Below are 17,408 nucleotides of genomic sequence, written 5' to 3'. Positions count from 1 at the left end.
TAAACAGACAAAGCAGATATATTTTGAGCGAAGTACATATTTATTTTTCTGTATTAACATAAAATATAAAATGGACTCATTTCACCCCATTCCCCCTTCTTATTAGATCTAAAGTCTCTCTTTGCCCAGTCTTTCCAGTTCGTAATTTCCCAGTAAAGCCAACTAACACAATGCGTACTATCATTCGACAGCCATCTACATCAAACCAAAGCAAACAGTGGATCAAAGGCCAGATACCTTTTGTAGCTCTTCTTCATTTTAATGAAATTTCCAAGGTGTATTGAAAATGAAGGACAATGTACATAAACAGAGAATAATCAGACTAGATTGCTGTTCTGAGCGTTAATTGAAGAACATCTGTAAAGAACACACATTTGACCCTGATAGGATCTCCATACAATTGGCTCCCATAGCTTCTGGTATGTTAGCTGAAACCTTTGAAAATATGACCCTCTGTACCTTGTTATACTTGGCCTTTGGGATAGGCAGCATTTAGGAGACATTTAGAGGTAACATTTGATGGATTCTCTGCTCCACACTTTAATGAAGAACGTTTCTAGAACAGGGCAAAAGCCAGAATGCATTGTAAGGCTTATCAATCACAACACTGAGCCTCAGTCTGCCTGTGAACAAGGCAAACTATCTCACAGTGAGCTGGAACTATCTCTTGGTGCTGTGGTCCAATGTGTTTTGAACACGATTGGTTGATTACATGACACTGATGGTTGGTGAGGCAAGACTGCAACTTGTGCCTGTACAGCCAAAACCACACAATAGTCAGCCCAGGAGTGGTAAGTGTGACGGTAGTTTCCAATGCTTATTCTTAATCCTGAACAAGGTTATGTTTTTATATTTACAAAGAATCAAATGACTGTACGTAATGTGAAAGGTGTCACTCACAAATGACTCTGACTCTATCTACCTCTTATCCACTTTTAGCTAATTATTTTCATTTTAACTGTATGGTTCAGTCTTACCACACTCTTTAGTGTTGTTTCCAGCAGCAGGCAGCTGTTTTTAGCTAAAAGGTTCTAGTGAACAACGCAAAAAAAGGATTAATGAAGCTTTAAGAGCCCATTGGTCAATTTACCTTTTACTACAGATACTGAGAAAAATCATCCTATACCTTTTGGAAATTCTGTAGAGTATCCCACAACTGAGTCAAAAAAGAAATCACCTCTAAAGATAATGTTGAAATCCTTTTAAACAATGTGCAGCTATATAGGAAATAAATAAAATTTGTCATTTTATCAAGTACCATGCTTAATAAGGTGGTGAGAAATTGTGATTCCAGGCTGCAACTTGCTCAGTTTATTTTCAATTTCAAAAGGGCTGGTATCAATGGACGCGGACCAAAATGTCTCTGGACATACAGTAAAACTTCAGTTAAGAGCCGAATCCCAAATAGCCCGTTTACTGGAAGCACTCCTTCAGTCCAAATGTGTCCGTTCCTTGACTATTTATATTCCTTTAGTCTGTAAGGGTCCACCGATCAAAAGAATCGAAACAGCTTTTTATTTAAAAATGAACCCAAGTTATGAATCCTGTCATGTGAAGTCCATCGCTCTCTGTCTGCTAACTTCTGCCACACTCATCCTGCACCGTGTTGTTGTTTTAGTTATGTTGCTGTCTAAAAAATAAAAGCGCATAAGCAGTTGACGTGATTAATTAATAATTTTAAATTTTTAACAGTAATATTCTGTTTGAAATAAATAAATTGTTTCATAGCAACCTATTTCAGTTTTGTGCGAGATGAATTAAAGGCCTGTCCCATATGGACGCTGGTCCCAAATATAGGCAGGGTCAATTCAGTGATTCTAGGAAATACAAGCCCGGGCTATTAATCGAAGTTTTACGGTAACTGAATAGACTTACAACCAATCAGATTAATGACACATGTGACGTAGCACTGAGCAAAACACATGCAAATAAAAAAATGGTAGCCTGGTCACAAACTCACATTAGACACATTGAACAGTACACTGAAATGTGTTTCTGAAAACTGCCTAGTTTGACAGTTTGATCTGAGTTTCATGTGACTGTTGCAACGCAGGTCCAGATCGACAACCAACCGGAGCAGACCAAATCCGGGCCGCTGACGCTCCTGTGTCAGTCATCGTCTCAAGGATTTTGCTCCTAACAGCACTGTCAAGAGGTGTGGTGATCAGAGCGGCATGCAGGACGCAGTCATTTCCATTGTCTGCTGTGGTTTAGGTAACATCTGACCTGGCAAGCATTCCAGACAGCTGTGTGTTCCTTTTGCGGATCTGCAACTTCACCACTAGGCTACAATGTTACACTCGACTGGACATTAATGTGACTTCAGTTTCTCTTTCTGAGAAGGGCTCACAACTCGCCTTGGTTTCTACATGTTTTCCATCACGGTTAGGTTGACAATCAATGAACTGAAGCCTGTTTAATTAGGGATGCATGTGGATCATTTTGCTTGTCTTCCATCCCAAAAATGTGGCATAGTCTTCTTTATCCTCCATATCTGGCTTGATGGTTTGTCGATGTAAACTCTCTTTCCTCCCTCCTTTTGCTTTTTAGCAGCTGTACTTTATATTTCTGCATTGTCTAGCTCTACAAAACAAAAATCTTAACAAAAAACTGATGTTTGACACAAAAGTCTTTTCTTCTTCTTTTTATTTCCAACACCTGTAAAAGGTTTGGCTCTGATGAAAACCCGAAATGAATAACACCTCAAAAACGTAAGCTTGTAAGCTCTGTCCAGGCCTCTTAGAGAAGAGAGGAACTCTGTGCTCAAACAAGCCCACATGCTGAGAGGGAAGTAGTAAAATAAATTACATTATAATTTATAGAAATGTTACTCTCTGTGTGGAGAACCTGTCCTGTCCATCACCACACTGATCTGCCCATAAACACGGCATATGTGTCCTCAGTAAGCCTGTCCATCAGCCTGTTCATTAAAATGAATCCTTTAGATCTTATAAATGTTTTCATTCTGATTTGAGCCAGTGTTGTCTGGTCCACTGTGCTCTCCCCAAGCACAGCCCAGTGTGTGTTTCTACCATCCGCAGAATAGCACTAATCACAACCAGGTGCCTCCCATTCAAATTAACATATGGTTCTAACTTTCCCCCTATTTTGACAAAGGCATACCTGAGTTGCTGACTAGTAAAACCGTAAAATGAATTCCTCTTTTTTATTATTCACAACACATGAGGATGGTTGGGAGAGCAAGGTGGAACAGAGCTGAGAATGATTTCACCTTGCATGCAACCCTCCTCCGCTGGTATTGTGTACCTTGATACACGACTGGGATCAGAGTTATAAGAAGCAGGACTTATTGTACTTGGCTGATCCAAAGTCTTTCTTCTGTATTTTTATTTTTATTTTTTTCACATTTGTGCACTATTTAGGTTATTGGTTGTATTTGAAGAGCGCAATAACACTTGAGCAAGAAGGCTTTAATGTCATAGTTTCATGATCTGCGACTGCAGTTAAACAGATATGTTAACAAAAACAAAGTTGCGGTCTTTTTTTTGCCCTTCAGCAGCTGCAAATGGCACTGAGTGGTGAAAGTTTTGATGTAAATGCTGACGTAACATGGCATCAAGGATGTAAAGAGTACTAGCATATTGCACTCAAGTAAAAGTACTGTTACTTTAAAGGAATTTTACTCAAGTTAAAGTAGTTGTACTTTGTACTTAGACAAAAGGAAAAAAGTAGGTCTGTTAAACTGTACTCTGAGGCAGTTCACTCAGCCTCTGTGTCCCACTATAACCAGTCCACTCAGCCTCTGTGTCCCACTATAACCAGTTCACTCAGCCTCTGTGTCCCACTCTAACCAGTCCACTCAGCCTCTCTGTCCCACTATAACCAGTTCACTCAGCCTCTGTGTCCCACTCTAACCAGTCCACTCAGCCTCTCTGTCCCACTATAACCAGTCCACTCAGTCTCTCTGTCCCACTATAACCAGTTCACTCAGCCTCTGTGTCCCACTCTAACCAGTCCACTCAGCCTCTGTGTCCCACTCTAACCAGTCCACTCAGCCTCTGTGTCCCACTATAACCAGTCCACTCAACCTCTGTGTCCCACTCTAACCAGTCCACTCAGCCTCTCTGTCCCACTCTAACCAGTCCACTCAGCCTCTCTGTCCCACTATAACCAGTCCTCTCAGCCTCTGTGTCCCACTATAACCTGTTCACTCAGCCTCTGTGTCCCACTATAACCAGTCCACTCAGCCTCTGTGTCCCACTATAACCAGTCCACTCAGCCTCTGTGTCCCACTATAACCAGTCCACTCAGTCTCTGTGTCCCACTATAACCAGTCCACTCAGTCTCTGTGTCCCACTCTTACCAGTCCACTCAGCCCCTGTGTCCCACTATAATCAGTCCACTCAGCCTCTGTGTCCCACTATAACCAGTCCACTCAGCCTCTGTCCCACTATAACCAGTCCACTCAGCCTCTGTGTCCCACTATAACCAGTCCACTCAGTCTCTGTGTCCCACTATAACCAGTCCATTCAGCCTCTGTGTCCCACTATAACCAGTCCACTCAGTCTCTGTGTCCCACTATAACCAGTCCACTCAACCTCTGTGTCCCACTCTAACCAGTCCACTCAGTCTCTCTGTCCCACTATAACCAGTCCACTCAGCCTCTGTCCCACTATAACCAGTCTACTCAGCCTCTGTGTCCCACTATAACCAGTCCATTCAGCCTCTGTCCCACTATAACCAGTCCACTCAGTCTCTGTGTCCCACTATAACCAGTCCACTCAGCCTCTGTGTCCCACTATAACCAGTCCACTCAGCCTCTGTGTCCCACTATAACCAGTCCACTCAGTCTCTCTGTCCCACTATAACCAGTCCACTCAGCCTCTGTGTCCCACTATAACCAGTCCACTCAGTCTCTGTCCCACTATAACCAGTCCACTCAGCCTCTGTCCCACTATAACCAGTCCACTCAGCCTCTGTGTCCCACTATAACCAGTCCACTCAGTCTCTCTGTCCCACTATAACCAGTCCACTCAGCCTCTGTCCCACTATAACCAGTCCATTCAGCCTCTGTGTCCCACTATAACCAGTCCACTCATTCTCTGTGTCCCACTATAACCAGTCCACTCAGCCTCTGTCCCACTATAACCAGTCCACTCAGCCTCTGTCCCACTATAACCAGTCCACTCAGCCTCTGTCCCACTATAACCAGTCCACTCAGCCTCTGTCCCACTATAACCAGTCCACTCAGCCTCTGTGTCCCACTATAACCAGTCCACTCAGCCTCTGTCCCACTATAACCAGTCCACTCAGCCTCTGTGTCCCACTATAACCAGTCCACTCAGCCTCTGTCCCACTATAACCAGTCCACTCAGCCTCTGTCCCACTATAACCAGTCCACTCAGCCTCTGTGTCCCACTACTGGAGGATGTACCCTGAGCAATTTATCTAAATTGATCTATTTTGATTTTCGTCGAATATGACAAAACAATGTGTATGGAATTAGAATCTCATCAGCCACCTTTAAGGCAGATGCAACCTTTGTACCTATGTAGAGGAACAGTGATGCTAACCATAACCATAACCCATAATGACATCATCCTTAATTTCATTTAATTCTTGTGCATTTTTATCTTGTTCACTAACTGCTAGGCCCAGCCAGAGTGCGACTGCCACAGACAACTGATTGAAAAACTCCAGTATCCTGTGAGTACAGAGAGATTTACCTGGCAGCGATAGGATTAATCAACATTGTGTGAAATCTTTTGGCAAGGGCTTGAAAGTAAGTCAAAGACAGTCAATTATATGTACTTTAAGTAAAAGTAAATAGATGTTTAAAAATAATGTGGCATCAGTGCACTGCACATGGCATGCTCTTGTTCATCACTGCTACTAGAGATGGGACAATGTCAGTATTTTGCAAGGTGAAACTAAGTCCCTAGTCTTGGCTCAAGTCAAGATAGTTTAAGTTCTGAGTCAAGAGCGTTAAGTCAGAGTCTAATCCCAGGTCAAGACAGGTAATTCCTGAGTCATGCCCCAGGTCAAGTCAGTTCCATTCAAGTCCTCAGCTTTGTGATCCGAGCCCAAAACAAGTCAAGTATAGTACACTATAGTAAATTAAATATATATGAATTACTTTAAAATAAACATTATACAATTTGAAATGAACATTATCAGGTGTGTCTTGGTACGTTATTCCTGTCACTAGGGTTTGGGCTTGATAGCTTTATGTCTTTAACTTTCATGTCTCTAATCACATTTTCTTGGATTCAATGTTCAACATTTGCAACAAAAATAACTACTTAGATAAATACAAATTCCTATGAGATTGAGTTTGTTGGTGGAGAGAAGAAAACCCCAAAAAGTATCACCTGTAGCTACGACCCGGAAATGAGATTGGCATAAGCCATAGATAGATATAGAAATATGGATTAAAAATGTATCTAACAATAGTAGACCAACTATTTTAAACCTACGTGATCCAAAACTATTAAAATGATAAGCTTAAATAAATATTTATCATATATTCATTAATCTGATTATAATCTGAATTAAAGTTCTTGCAAGTGATTGACAGCTGTTGTTTTGATTCAATTTACATTGTCTTTCTCTTTTCCTTGTATATAACACACCTATATCAGCACACTTTGGCCTTGGAGAGGATAACAAGTCATTCCAAGTCAAAAGGCTAAAGTCTAAGTTAAGTTAAAGTCAAAGTGGATTTTCAGGTCTTTTTTTGATTTTGTCAAATTGATTCACATGACTTGGATTTGACTCTATTTAGACTTAGTTCACACCTCTCCTTTATACTAAAGACCTGGCTGCAGCCCTAACTCAAATCAGTTTCGTTTGTATTTCAGTCTTTCAGTGATTAGTCTCATTAAATGAATGCCATATGGCAAGTTGATTTGTAAGGATTAGCCACTTTTTACTGTTGCATAAAAATCAAAAACGCATGTGGCAGCTTTAAGCTGGGCCAATGAAAGCAACAGTAGATGAAGAAGAACAGCCTAGGGAAGTGCTCATGATGACAGACCAAAGTGTATAAAAATTAGGATGGACTAAGATGTCTCTTTTTTATTAGTATTTATGTCAGGGTGTCAGACGGTGTAATTAAAAGGTGTGAAGGGGAAAGAGGTTGTGAAAACCAGTTAAACTTTTTTTCACAAACTCAAATAGCTCCCACGGGAATATATGGCACTAACTCTCTTGAACCCCCATTCACATAAATACCATACATGTGATCGATATCAGAGAATGATCGGGAGCTGTCTGTCCACGGTTCCGTTCTCTCAGGCATGGAATGCGCTCCTGCTCTCACATCAGAGCCATGAGCCGGATCAGAGCTGTATATTGTGTTACTGTTTTCATTTCTACCGTGAGGATTTCTCCGCTTGGTAAAAATTCACCGCCCAAAGCTCTTGTATCCACAATACAACACCTGGAAAAAGAAACTCTCCATTAATCTCCGTAGCCCCTAAGAATCTGTGGTTTTAAGCACTCCCGTTTCCAAACCACATGTGAGGCGGCACAGCGGCTGGTCGGCAGAGCCTTTGTTTTAGAATAACTCTGGGTTATTTTCAGGTCATTGTGGGCGAGTGGTTTCTTAATTGAATTTCTAAGCGTTTTGTTTAATATGCCACCGTTAAAGGGCTCTAAAAATAGCCCAGTGGATGTAATGACCTAATCTTTTCCGGAGTTTTGGAGAGATAGATAATCCTAGATGGTCTTTATCTCTCCGACTTCATCTCTCCGACTAACAGCTAATGAATGAATTATTACGGAGGACCACAGATTAGATCACTGTCAGTGTTGTTCTTAATTTAACAGTGCTAAATCATGTGGTACTGCACTGATTAAAGATACCTCTAAGGATATATAGTCCACATGATAAACTGTATATATTTCTTTTTTCCTGTCTCCCTCTGTGTGTGTGTTACTGTATCCACATTAATTCCAGGGAAGCTTTTAAAGCTTTTATAACAAATACGGCTGGTATCTTTGTTATCTGTGGTGACAGATGATAAAGGGCACTCCTTTAATTGCCTGCCTTTGTGAAGACTCTTACAATAATGAAAACTTTGAATGGAAGAATCTGAAGTAAGACCTTTAATTCCCTCTATATTACATTTGTCCTTGCTCATATCCACAGCGCATATGAGCGACAATCACGGAAAGTTTAATAGCTGCCCAGCTAAGTTTTTGTTTCCAGTGGACAGTAGCTTCAAATCTCAAAATCCCTTTCATATTAATAAATCCATGAAATCATAATAACAACTATTCCCTCTCCCAGAAACTGTCCAAATGTGTCAGCCAATGAGATTACACAATGTCATTTCTCCTGCTGCCTAAATATGGAGACCCAATGTATTTATTACATAATTAATCACGTTAATAAATTGTGTGCAATATACAAATGCTCCAGTAATTTGTAAATTTTGCGAATTACTATGAACTGTTATTTCATCATTTATTGATTTTTGTTACTGTACAGTGCACAGACACTAACTCTTAAATTTGATTTATCTTAACAAAGCTTACGTTATCTAATAAACTGGATTACTATCTAGGCCATCTTGTGAGCTTGGATCATTAGCCAGCAAGTGAAAAGCTAGTGTTAGCTAGCCTCTGTTGGCCAGAGCAACCACAGAGAAAGAATCTGTCTTTTTGCTCTTCACACAGTTGTCTTCCTCTGGGGAACATCTTTAGAATACTTTTGAGGTATCGCTGCATTAACCAGCTAGCTGCTGCTGTAGCTTCCTGTACATGCTACGTAGCTTATTAAGCTAAATAAAAAGAGGTCAGTTGCCACGTGTGTAGGCCAGCCTATCAGCAGCTTCCTTTTTGGTTGATTCAGAGTTACTTGGTTGCTCTAGCTAACAGGGGATGAATGGTTCAATTTGGTAGCAGTTGTTGAGTTTGCTTGCCTAAACTTATCTTGCAGTGGTTCTATGAACACAACACTGAGATAATAAGTGCATTTGACTTCATGCGGCACAGCACAGCGCTGACTTAACGTGATGCACGCTGGACTAAAATAAGGCATGCTGGTTAGACATAGTAGTTGCTGAGTCCGGCGTCCGTGGTTGCTTTTCTCCGGCTGCACAAAATTGGAACCACCTTTTGACTGATCAGTCATTGTTCTGAGCTCACAGTAAGCTCACGCAGGTGAAATGTGTCTGACTTGACGGGGGTATTTTTATACCCTGTCGCCTGCAGCTCACGTTTGACTATAAAGTCGGCAAATGTCAGCCGCAGTCTTCTCAAACACACCTATTATCACATTTTAAGTTGATGTTGACGGACCGTTAACAATCGTCTAATTATACATCCAGCCGACAGGGAGCAATATTAGCATTCATCAGGAGTTGTTCTTCTGGCTTCCTGATGAATGTAGTCCAATATTCCTATCTTTACAGACTGAGGGAAATATCTGGTGCTTTAGCTAAATGCTCCACTATGTTCAACAGCTAATCGCTAACATCTGTCTGATGTTTGATGTTTCAGAGTTTTTTTTGCCAAAGTCAGCTACGAGACGCTATGAGTGGCGAAAGTGAACCAAAACAATTTACTGAAAGTCGGTATAAAGGACCATAGAGCTTAGGGAAACTGCAGAGTCAGGTGGTACATCTCTGTGGGTTCATTACTACATGTGATGCAATGTTAACATTGAGATACTGATTATAGGCACTTTTAGTGAGGCAGGGTGCATGTGACTAACAGCACCACGGTCATGGAAAGTCACATTTTGAAATAAAATGTGACATGAAATGAAAGTGTCATTTGGAAAAATGCCACTATGAAGTAAAACAGACTTGAACTCTTAATTAACTTAAAATTAACTCCAATTGTGAAAATAGGAATGATGAAGTAACATTTCAGAATGATGTGTCGAGTTTTAATAATATCCCTTTTAAAGTGTAAAGTGTGTATAGAAATGAATGATCAGTTTGTCATGGAGGATCACAGACACACACAGGGATGTGTTCTCAATGGTGACCTCATATTCTTAATTACTTGTCAGTGATCGAGGGCAGGAGCCGCACACACACTCACTTACAGATTTATCAACATAAAAGCTAACACGACCACCATTTACTTCACTGGAAGAGCCCGTGACTAAGAGTAGCTTGCACTCCACACAAGGGCCTGCCATCTCTCTGCACTACAACAGCCGTGGCCTGTATTTATGTTAGCTGCAAAGCAATTTTAACTGTACATTCCAGATAGGTTAACAGCACTTGGCCCAGGCAGGCAAATATTTCAAAGCTTACAACAAAAAAACAAAACAAAAAAATCAGCAATCAATGTCCAGTCAACAGAACACTTGGCATGAGAAGGTGCGTAGAATTTTTCAACAAAGGTAACAAAGATTTATTTATGTGTCTGAGCTCACAGAACCCTGGTATACCTTTCAATAAGTTTTACTGTAGTATAACGAAATATGAAACCAATTACAAACTTGGGTCGGCACTACAAACAGTCCCTGGGTTTATATTTTCTTTAACCTTCCTATTGAACACACATATTTATTTCATGCCCTCCCGTTTGGTTTTTCATCACGTCACACAGGCTGGTTCGATAAATAATAAATCTGTTTACTGCCCATGTGCACTGAGGTAATATTTGCCCTCAGAAATGTTCTATCCATCAACTGATTCCCGTCTCCGGGGCCTGTTGCTCTCGGCTTTGCTCAGATGATGAATGAACATGTGAGTAATTTCATGGATGAATTAGGAGCTAAAAACAACAGCAAGAAAAATGCATCGGTACACATTCCACCTGTTGTCCAATGCAAAAAAAAACTCAGGTTTTTGTTATGTGTTGATGTTTAATGCTGATCGTGGCTAAGATAGAACCCCTGGCAGGTCTGCAGAAAATGCTTTTGATAATGAGGATAGAAAGGTAAACATTTTTGTCTGTCTGTATTTACAGAACAGGCAGTTCTTATCATGTCTAGAGTAATATCTGTTCATTACGTCCATTTAAAATCTTTTTTTCTACTGAACTGAAAGTTCAAATTATAACCACAGGCATGGAGTTAAAGCTATTGCACAATGCATGATTGTCTATAATCAGAAAGCTAAGTTAATTTCCCCTGATGAAAATGGATCAGTCAGTTTAGGGGCACAGCGCTACACAAACAAGTGAGCTGCGCAGAGCCGATGTTAAACTGCATGAGATGATGAAGTGTTGGGCTGATCATGTCTATCAGCATCACTGACTAATCTCCTCCAGATGAGAGTAATCTCCCAAACTCCGGTCACCATCAAATCAGTGTGGAATCCACTCAGCTCGCAGGGGAAAGGTGCTGCATGAAAAGCCAGACTGGAACAATACGAGTTGTTTTTACTGCAGGTGTTAGAGAGTCCTGAGCTGCCAAACAACCTTCTTGCCCACTCAGACTTCTCCTTCACTCTTATTTGACTAAATAAAAAGAACGTTGCCCAGATTTGTATCAGGTAAATCTGTGTTTTCATGTTAAACCCAGTGAAGAATAACAGTGGTATTGGGCCACCTTCAACTGAGTAATCGGAACGCTACCCAGTCCACATCTCTGATGTGAGGCCAATGTCTGATTGCTCGTTTACTGCGACTAGTTCATTAAAGACATTTTAGACCAAAAGGCAATCACCACTTAGTTAATTTCTTCTCTGCCTCTCTATTGTTGCCTGTTCCTGTGATTGTAAACAAAGATGAGTTTTACTGGAAATTATTTTCAAATGAATTTTTCATGGTGTCTAAAACAGGACACGAAATTGGTAATAACCAAAGGTGAAAAAACAAAAGTATTTGAGGAATACGGCCCATTCCAAAAGGAGCAGACCTTGTGTTAGTGTAAGTAGGCAGCAGTGCTCTCGTAGCACCTCAAATGGCAAAATTGTGTTACTGATGCCATCATGTGGACTATTATAAGGCTCTAGGAATCTTATTGTGAGGAGATGTGTTGTCATTATTACTGGTTCCCACATACAAAAGTATATTAACAAAACAGAAACAAAACTGAGCTAAATATGAATGTCTAGCCCTTTGCATCTCACAGTCTTTTGGCTCTCTTGGAGGCAGCTTAATTTAAAGTTACAACACTGTGACTACTGAAATAGGGATCATACATTTGAAGCACCACAGAAGAAAATATCACTGAGATGAGATACCAGCTCTCAGTGTTAACTTCTGGCAAAGAACCAAGTCTAAAACTCTTCTGTGCTCAATGTGTCGCAAAGTCCCCTCATCTCTCTTCCACACACACACTCGCAAAGACACACATTTTGCGAATGCTTTGAATGTTCTGCTCGAGGATGGCAGTAGAGTAGATAATATCAGATGATTTTAGTTTAGCCCTGTTAATTTGCATCTGTGCATTTGTTAGCCACTAAGCAACGAGAAAATACAAGGTGCATGATACAGTGCTGAGGGTGAATGAATAAAAGTACAAAAAAAACACATACTTTTTGACTGCAAGTTAATCTTTTAATATGGAGAAGCGATGCCTCCAAGATAATCAACTTGTCCCCGCTGCTATACTCACACTCTAACACACTAACACGTCTAACTGTAATATATCCTTTGCTTTACATTATGGCTGCTTATATGAACCCTCAATGCTCTGCTCACTCTTCTGCTGCCATAGCACTCACCTGAAAGCTATGCTGTCATTTGCTATCATTACGTTTACCTGTGCTGTATACATAGCCTATACATATTATACATTCACGCTTTGCTGACTGGCATAAAGGTTTGAACTTGTATCACTATGTGAAGGATAAATTAGCATTTAGCAGGTTGGTATCACAGGCGTTCAAGTTTCCTGTGTGAAACAATTACACAACATAAGTTTTGGGGGTTTTTACGCTACATTAGGTAAGTTCCCATTCTACATCGTTGCTAACGTTCGCTACGTTCGCTACATAGCGTTAGCTACTAAGTTATGTTACGTAAGTTAACATGCTACATTGTTGCTAATGTTAGCTACATAGTGATAGCTACATTAAAGTTTAAGTAGCTAGCTAGCTAGCTAGCTATCTATGTTAGCATTGACATCCCCCCCAATGTATTTACCTTAACCATCATTAATTAAATATGCATGTTGACTGGTTAACCCTACAGCTGCGCAGATCACGGCCAATCTGCTAGCGGATAGGGTTAACCTCCATTGTGTTGCTGAGGTCTATAGGGACTGAACATGCCGTTCCTGCACAATAGTCAATGCAGTCTAAATGGTGTGAAATGACACGCGAAAACCTTAAAATACGTTGCCATGGCACGCCGAAATGTCCTTTAAAGTGGCATGCTGTTTATCCAGCATGCCATGTATTTAACCATTTAAACTAACAAAAATCCATTAAATATTTGCATTGTGGAAATGCTTATTTCGTGAATCCATGTTATAGTGTCTGTAAATTCTATTTTACAATTTGCGAGTCTAAATGGAGGTTCAAAGTCCTCTCTACTCTGCCTGCAATACAAATGGGGGGGTGAAATGATTTTGATCTGTTTATCTATGTATGTATTTATGTTCAAATAAAAAAAGGTTAAAATATATATTAAAGGGTAACTTGGGTATCCACTTGAACACTATTTTCCCATGTTTATCCCAATTTTCCCAAGTATTGAGTCGGCAGCAGCAAAACAGGGCTGCAACGTAATCCTTGCGGGCTCTTCCACCCCACCAAAGTACGTCCACTAAAGTGCTTACTTTTTTGCCACCGACAGGTGTAGATTGTTATTATAAGTGTATGACAAAATTGTAGAGGATCCCTACAGAGATATATATATATTTTTTAAAGATTAAGATTCTTTTTGTTTAACCAGAAACTTTATCACTCTCGTCAAAGCAACCAGACTCCACTGATAAAAATAGTATCAAAAATCATTATCAGTGTTAGGGACTGTAAGAAATGATTACCCGGAAGGAAATGTCAAAAAAGGGAAAGTGTTTTTTGGTTTTTCATTTTGCTGAAGGGCGAGTAGTCTGAACTTTTTGATAGAGGCAGGAGTTTTATTTTTTTCTCAGGCCTGATTCATATTTTGTCTTTCCCTTTGCCACATTATTGTATTTTAATGCAAAAATGGGAGGAGCCTTGATCTTGACTTTTATTAAAATTAATTTAGTATGATATCTCATTTAAATATCGGAATTTTTACATCAACCTTATGCTTTAGTATTAATACCGGCCTGAAAATCCTGTGTCGGTAGGGCTGTAGTAGACATGATGACCCTTTGTTGTCTTAATGAACTTAAGGTTTGATAAACCTTGTTTCTACTGTATTCCTAACCAGTAAATGAGGAACAGGATCACAGTCTGGTCTCCTCTGTTGTTTTGTTTCTCTTGACTCTGACGTCTACATGCTGATTTGAAGAATAAGGTGACTAAATGAATGGCTAAATTTGAGGAGATTCCAGTTTATGTTCATCTGCCTCTTCAATTACTCTCACTCCCCCACCACACATGACATCATGGAAAACTTTGTAATGTCTAGGAGTGCAGAGGGAAACGCTGCGTTGCTCTCCCTATTCTGAGAGTCCGCGGGGATACATCTGTCTAAAAATACCGATTTAAATCACAGGATTCCTCGGATGCTTTCACCTTCAGCCCTGTGATGCGAGCAGCATTTAAGCCAGGTTGATTTGGGCTGTGAAGCTGAAAAGCAGAGATATTTCAGAATGGATTAATCATCAGATGGACTCAATAAAATGTTCAAACAACCTTGTTTTATCTGGCCCGGGGACTTTCTTGGCAAAGATGTATGACTTGCATACTTACCTATTTACCTGCTGTATGTTTGTTGGCTGAAATATGACTTGTGATTTGGTTTTAAATCACTCTTGATGCAATTTTCTAAAGATAATAAAACAATAATGTCCATATAAATTGAGGTGGGCTTGTTTGTGTGTTTTTTAGTTGATTAAGACAACTTCATCAATCATTTGAAGGCTACCATTACTGTCCATGAAACTGAATGCCCAAGACATCAACAAGTCCTTGTGTATGCAGCTAGCTGGATAATGACTGCGGCATTTGAAGGTGAACAGCAAACATGAAACATTTCCCTTTCCTTAGAGAGACCAATGGAAAAATGTTGCTAAAATTAGGACTTCCAATTATAACATGCAAATTAATGAGAAATCACCACAAGCAGATGGCACACTTATACAATAGAATAAGGTATACAATACAATGTAATTATGACAATAAAACAAATATATAAAGGTACTTATTACGCAATAAATGTTTACTCCTGCATTCTGCATACTATACTATCTGTAACAGTTTGACCTGTTTATAGACATACTACTATGCCTATACTGTGCGTATCTATTTTTTCATACCTACTTCTCTGTACATAATACATACACTTTTTTGTTGGCTTATCTCTGTTTTTTGTTGTCTTTGTATCTTCCTGAACACTGTTTATGGCACTGTGTTTACATTCAGACATACCGCACGGACACTTTTCTTTGTGAAAAGTATCAATCCAAGTTTGAGATACTATGAGCAAAATCAGTATATTCAAACAAACATTTCTAATTGTTCCCACAGCACAGGAAACAGTAAAGATGCTAATTGGTTATGACATTAAAGCACCGAAATGTATGAAATGTTTGACAAAAAAACCCTCTTTTTCACTGTTTCCATTGTGAAGAATGAACTTTTGCACAATGGAATACAGAGGATTGAAAAAAAGTAATGAAGTAAGATTGATCAATGAACTTGCTTTGCTGGAAGTTTAAAATCAAAATGAATAATTTTGTGTCTAAAATTAGATCTGCTCTAGGAGAGATTTATGACAGCTCAGAAAAAACATCATACATACATTATTTATTTGATGTGTGTGTGTGTGTGTGCAGTTTGATCGGAAATAGATTGACCATGTCTGGCAACAACAAGACCCACAACTACCACCAGATTTTGTTTCCAGCATTGCTAAACACACTACAAACCACTGAGAGGAGCACAGACAAAAACACAAATCGAATTTCTCTCAAGCCAAACGACTAAAGCTCTTCTAAATTTGGCAAAAATATTTATTCGATCACGTTGGACGCCATTGCTAAGAGCAAGAACCTTTATAGGAACTCCTGCCCAGCTGTGGTACATATGTAGCTTTCTGTAGCCACACTGTCATGGCGGCTAATCGTGAGTACTCATATGATCAGCACTCAGACGAATGTTGGGACCTAATGGTGGGTTTGTCTCTCTATAATTATTATTATTTTATTTAAAAAAAAACAGCAATATTATACAGGGTAAAATCTTCAAAGATTAAAACCTCTGAAAGATAATAATATTAACTGGCTGACATCACAGCCACATTTGAAGGACAGGTCCCCTTTGTTTCAAGATAAAAATAAAAATAAGTATCATCTGAGCTTACCATTCTGACCCTCTGTTGATGACAGTTGCTTCTTCAGTACATGGTTTGTCTTCTCCATCAGCTGCCCAGCATCTCCATGACCCTGTGCAGCTCTTTGCAGGTGTCCAGGACACTGTCTATCCTCTGGACCATTGACCAGGACCTTCACAGCATTCATGGCCCACACTTCACTCCCCGGTAGATGACATCTCTTCTTGGGTCACCTCAACTCCCCTTTCAAAGAGAATAAGACACAACGAAGGCACATCACAGTGAGGGCACTTGACTCTGACTACTACCTCAGTCAGCTGTAACAGTTTGAGAGCCAACATTAATTGAGTTTGAACTTGCACGAAAGACACAGCAAACAGTCATTTAAATGTTTGCATTTGAAAAATCCTCCGCTGGGGCCGCGAGCTGGAGAACAGCCATGTTAGTGTTTGCAGAATACAACACAAGTTCCAGATTTTGTATTGTTTCTTTTCAGAGGTCCATCTCAGCTCAGGCAGACGGCCGAGCGCGTGCCTGTTTGTTTACAGAGCTTTAAGCCCGCTTTCAACCTCACGGATGCGTCCCTCCATCAGCCGCCACTATCCTCCGCCGCTGCCAACTTATCAATTTACACAATTTACAAAGAGCAGACCTTCCTACCTCCTGAACAAACATTAAACACATCTACTCTGTGGATTCAGTAGCTTAGAGAGCCCCCACAAGGTGTCGATGTGAAAAATGAGCCTCTTACTCAGATCCCAGACAAGGCAAGTCTGCTGTGCGGCCTGTCTACGATCCATACACTACATCACGTCCTGAGCCCTGCTCCATAGGGCACCACAAACATACATTTCTGTTTTCTTTAATAAGCTCTGTTTGGAGAACAGCCCATATGCTTACAAGACAATAAAACTATCATAAATGTATGTAATGCCCAATAAAAATAGCACGTTTTCCCATAGGCTCCTTCAGTAGGTTAGGATATTATCAAGGTTAGTTTTACTACAGAATCTTTGCAACAAGAAAAATAGTATTTGGGGATCGAACAGCATACTTACAGCATATAGAAATGGGCTGAGGGCATCTAAGGTCAACTAAAA

At 40.1% G+C, this 17,408-nt stretch overlaps 1 protein-coding gene across 5 annotated transcripts in view; it reads right to left on the bottom strand.

The window, feature by feature from the left end:
* Window positions 1–17,408, bottom strand: part of myocd (myocardin) — a 122,596-nt gene that overhangs the window by 48,351 nt on the left and 56,837 nt on the right. For all 5 annotated transcript variants that reach the window (XM_038735269.1, XM_038735270.1, XM_038735272.1 and 2 more), the window contains exon 3: window positions 16,339–16,551. In XM_038735269.1, coding sequence (XP_038591197.1) covers window positions 16,339–16,495 — 157 coding nt within the window. In that variant the 5' untranslated portion in view covers window positions 16,496–16,551. The remainder of the gene's footprint in view (window positions 1–16,338; window positions 16,552–17,408) is intronic.

Source organism: Micropterus salmoides, unplaced genomic scaffold, assembly GCF_014851395.1.
Source record: "Micropterus salmoides isolate LMB-PRFRI ecotype aquatic unplaced genomic scaffold, ASM1485139v1 Ms_hic_scaffold_21, whole genome shotgun sequence".
Taxonomy (NCBI): Eukaryota; Metazoa; Chordata; class Actinopteri; order Centrarchiformes; family Centrarchidae; genus Micropterus; species Micropterus salmoides.
This window is presented reverse-complemented; position numbering and strand designations above follow the sequence as displayed.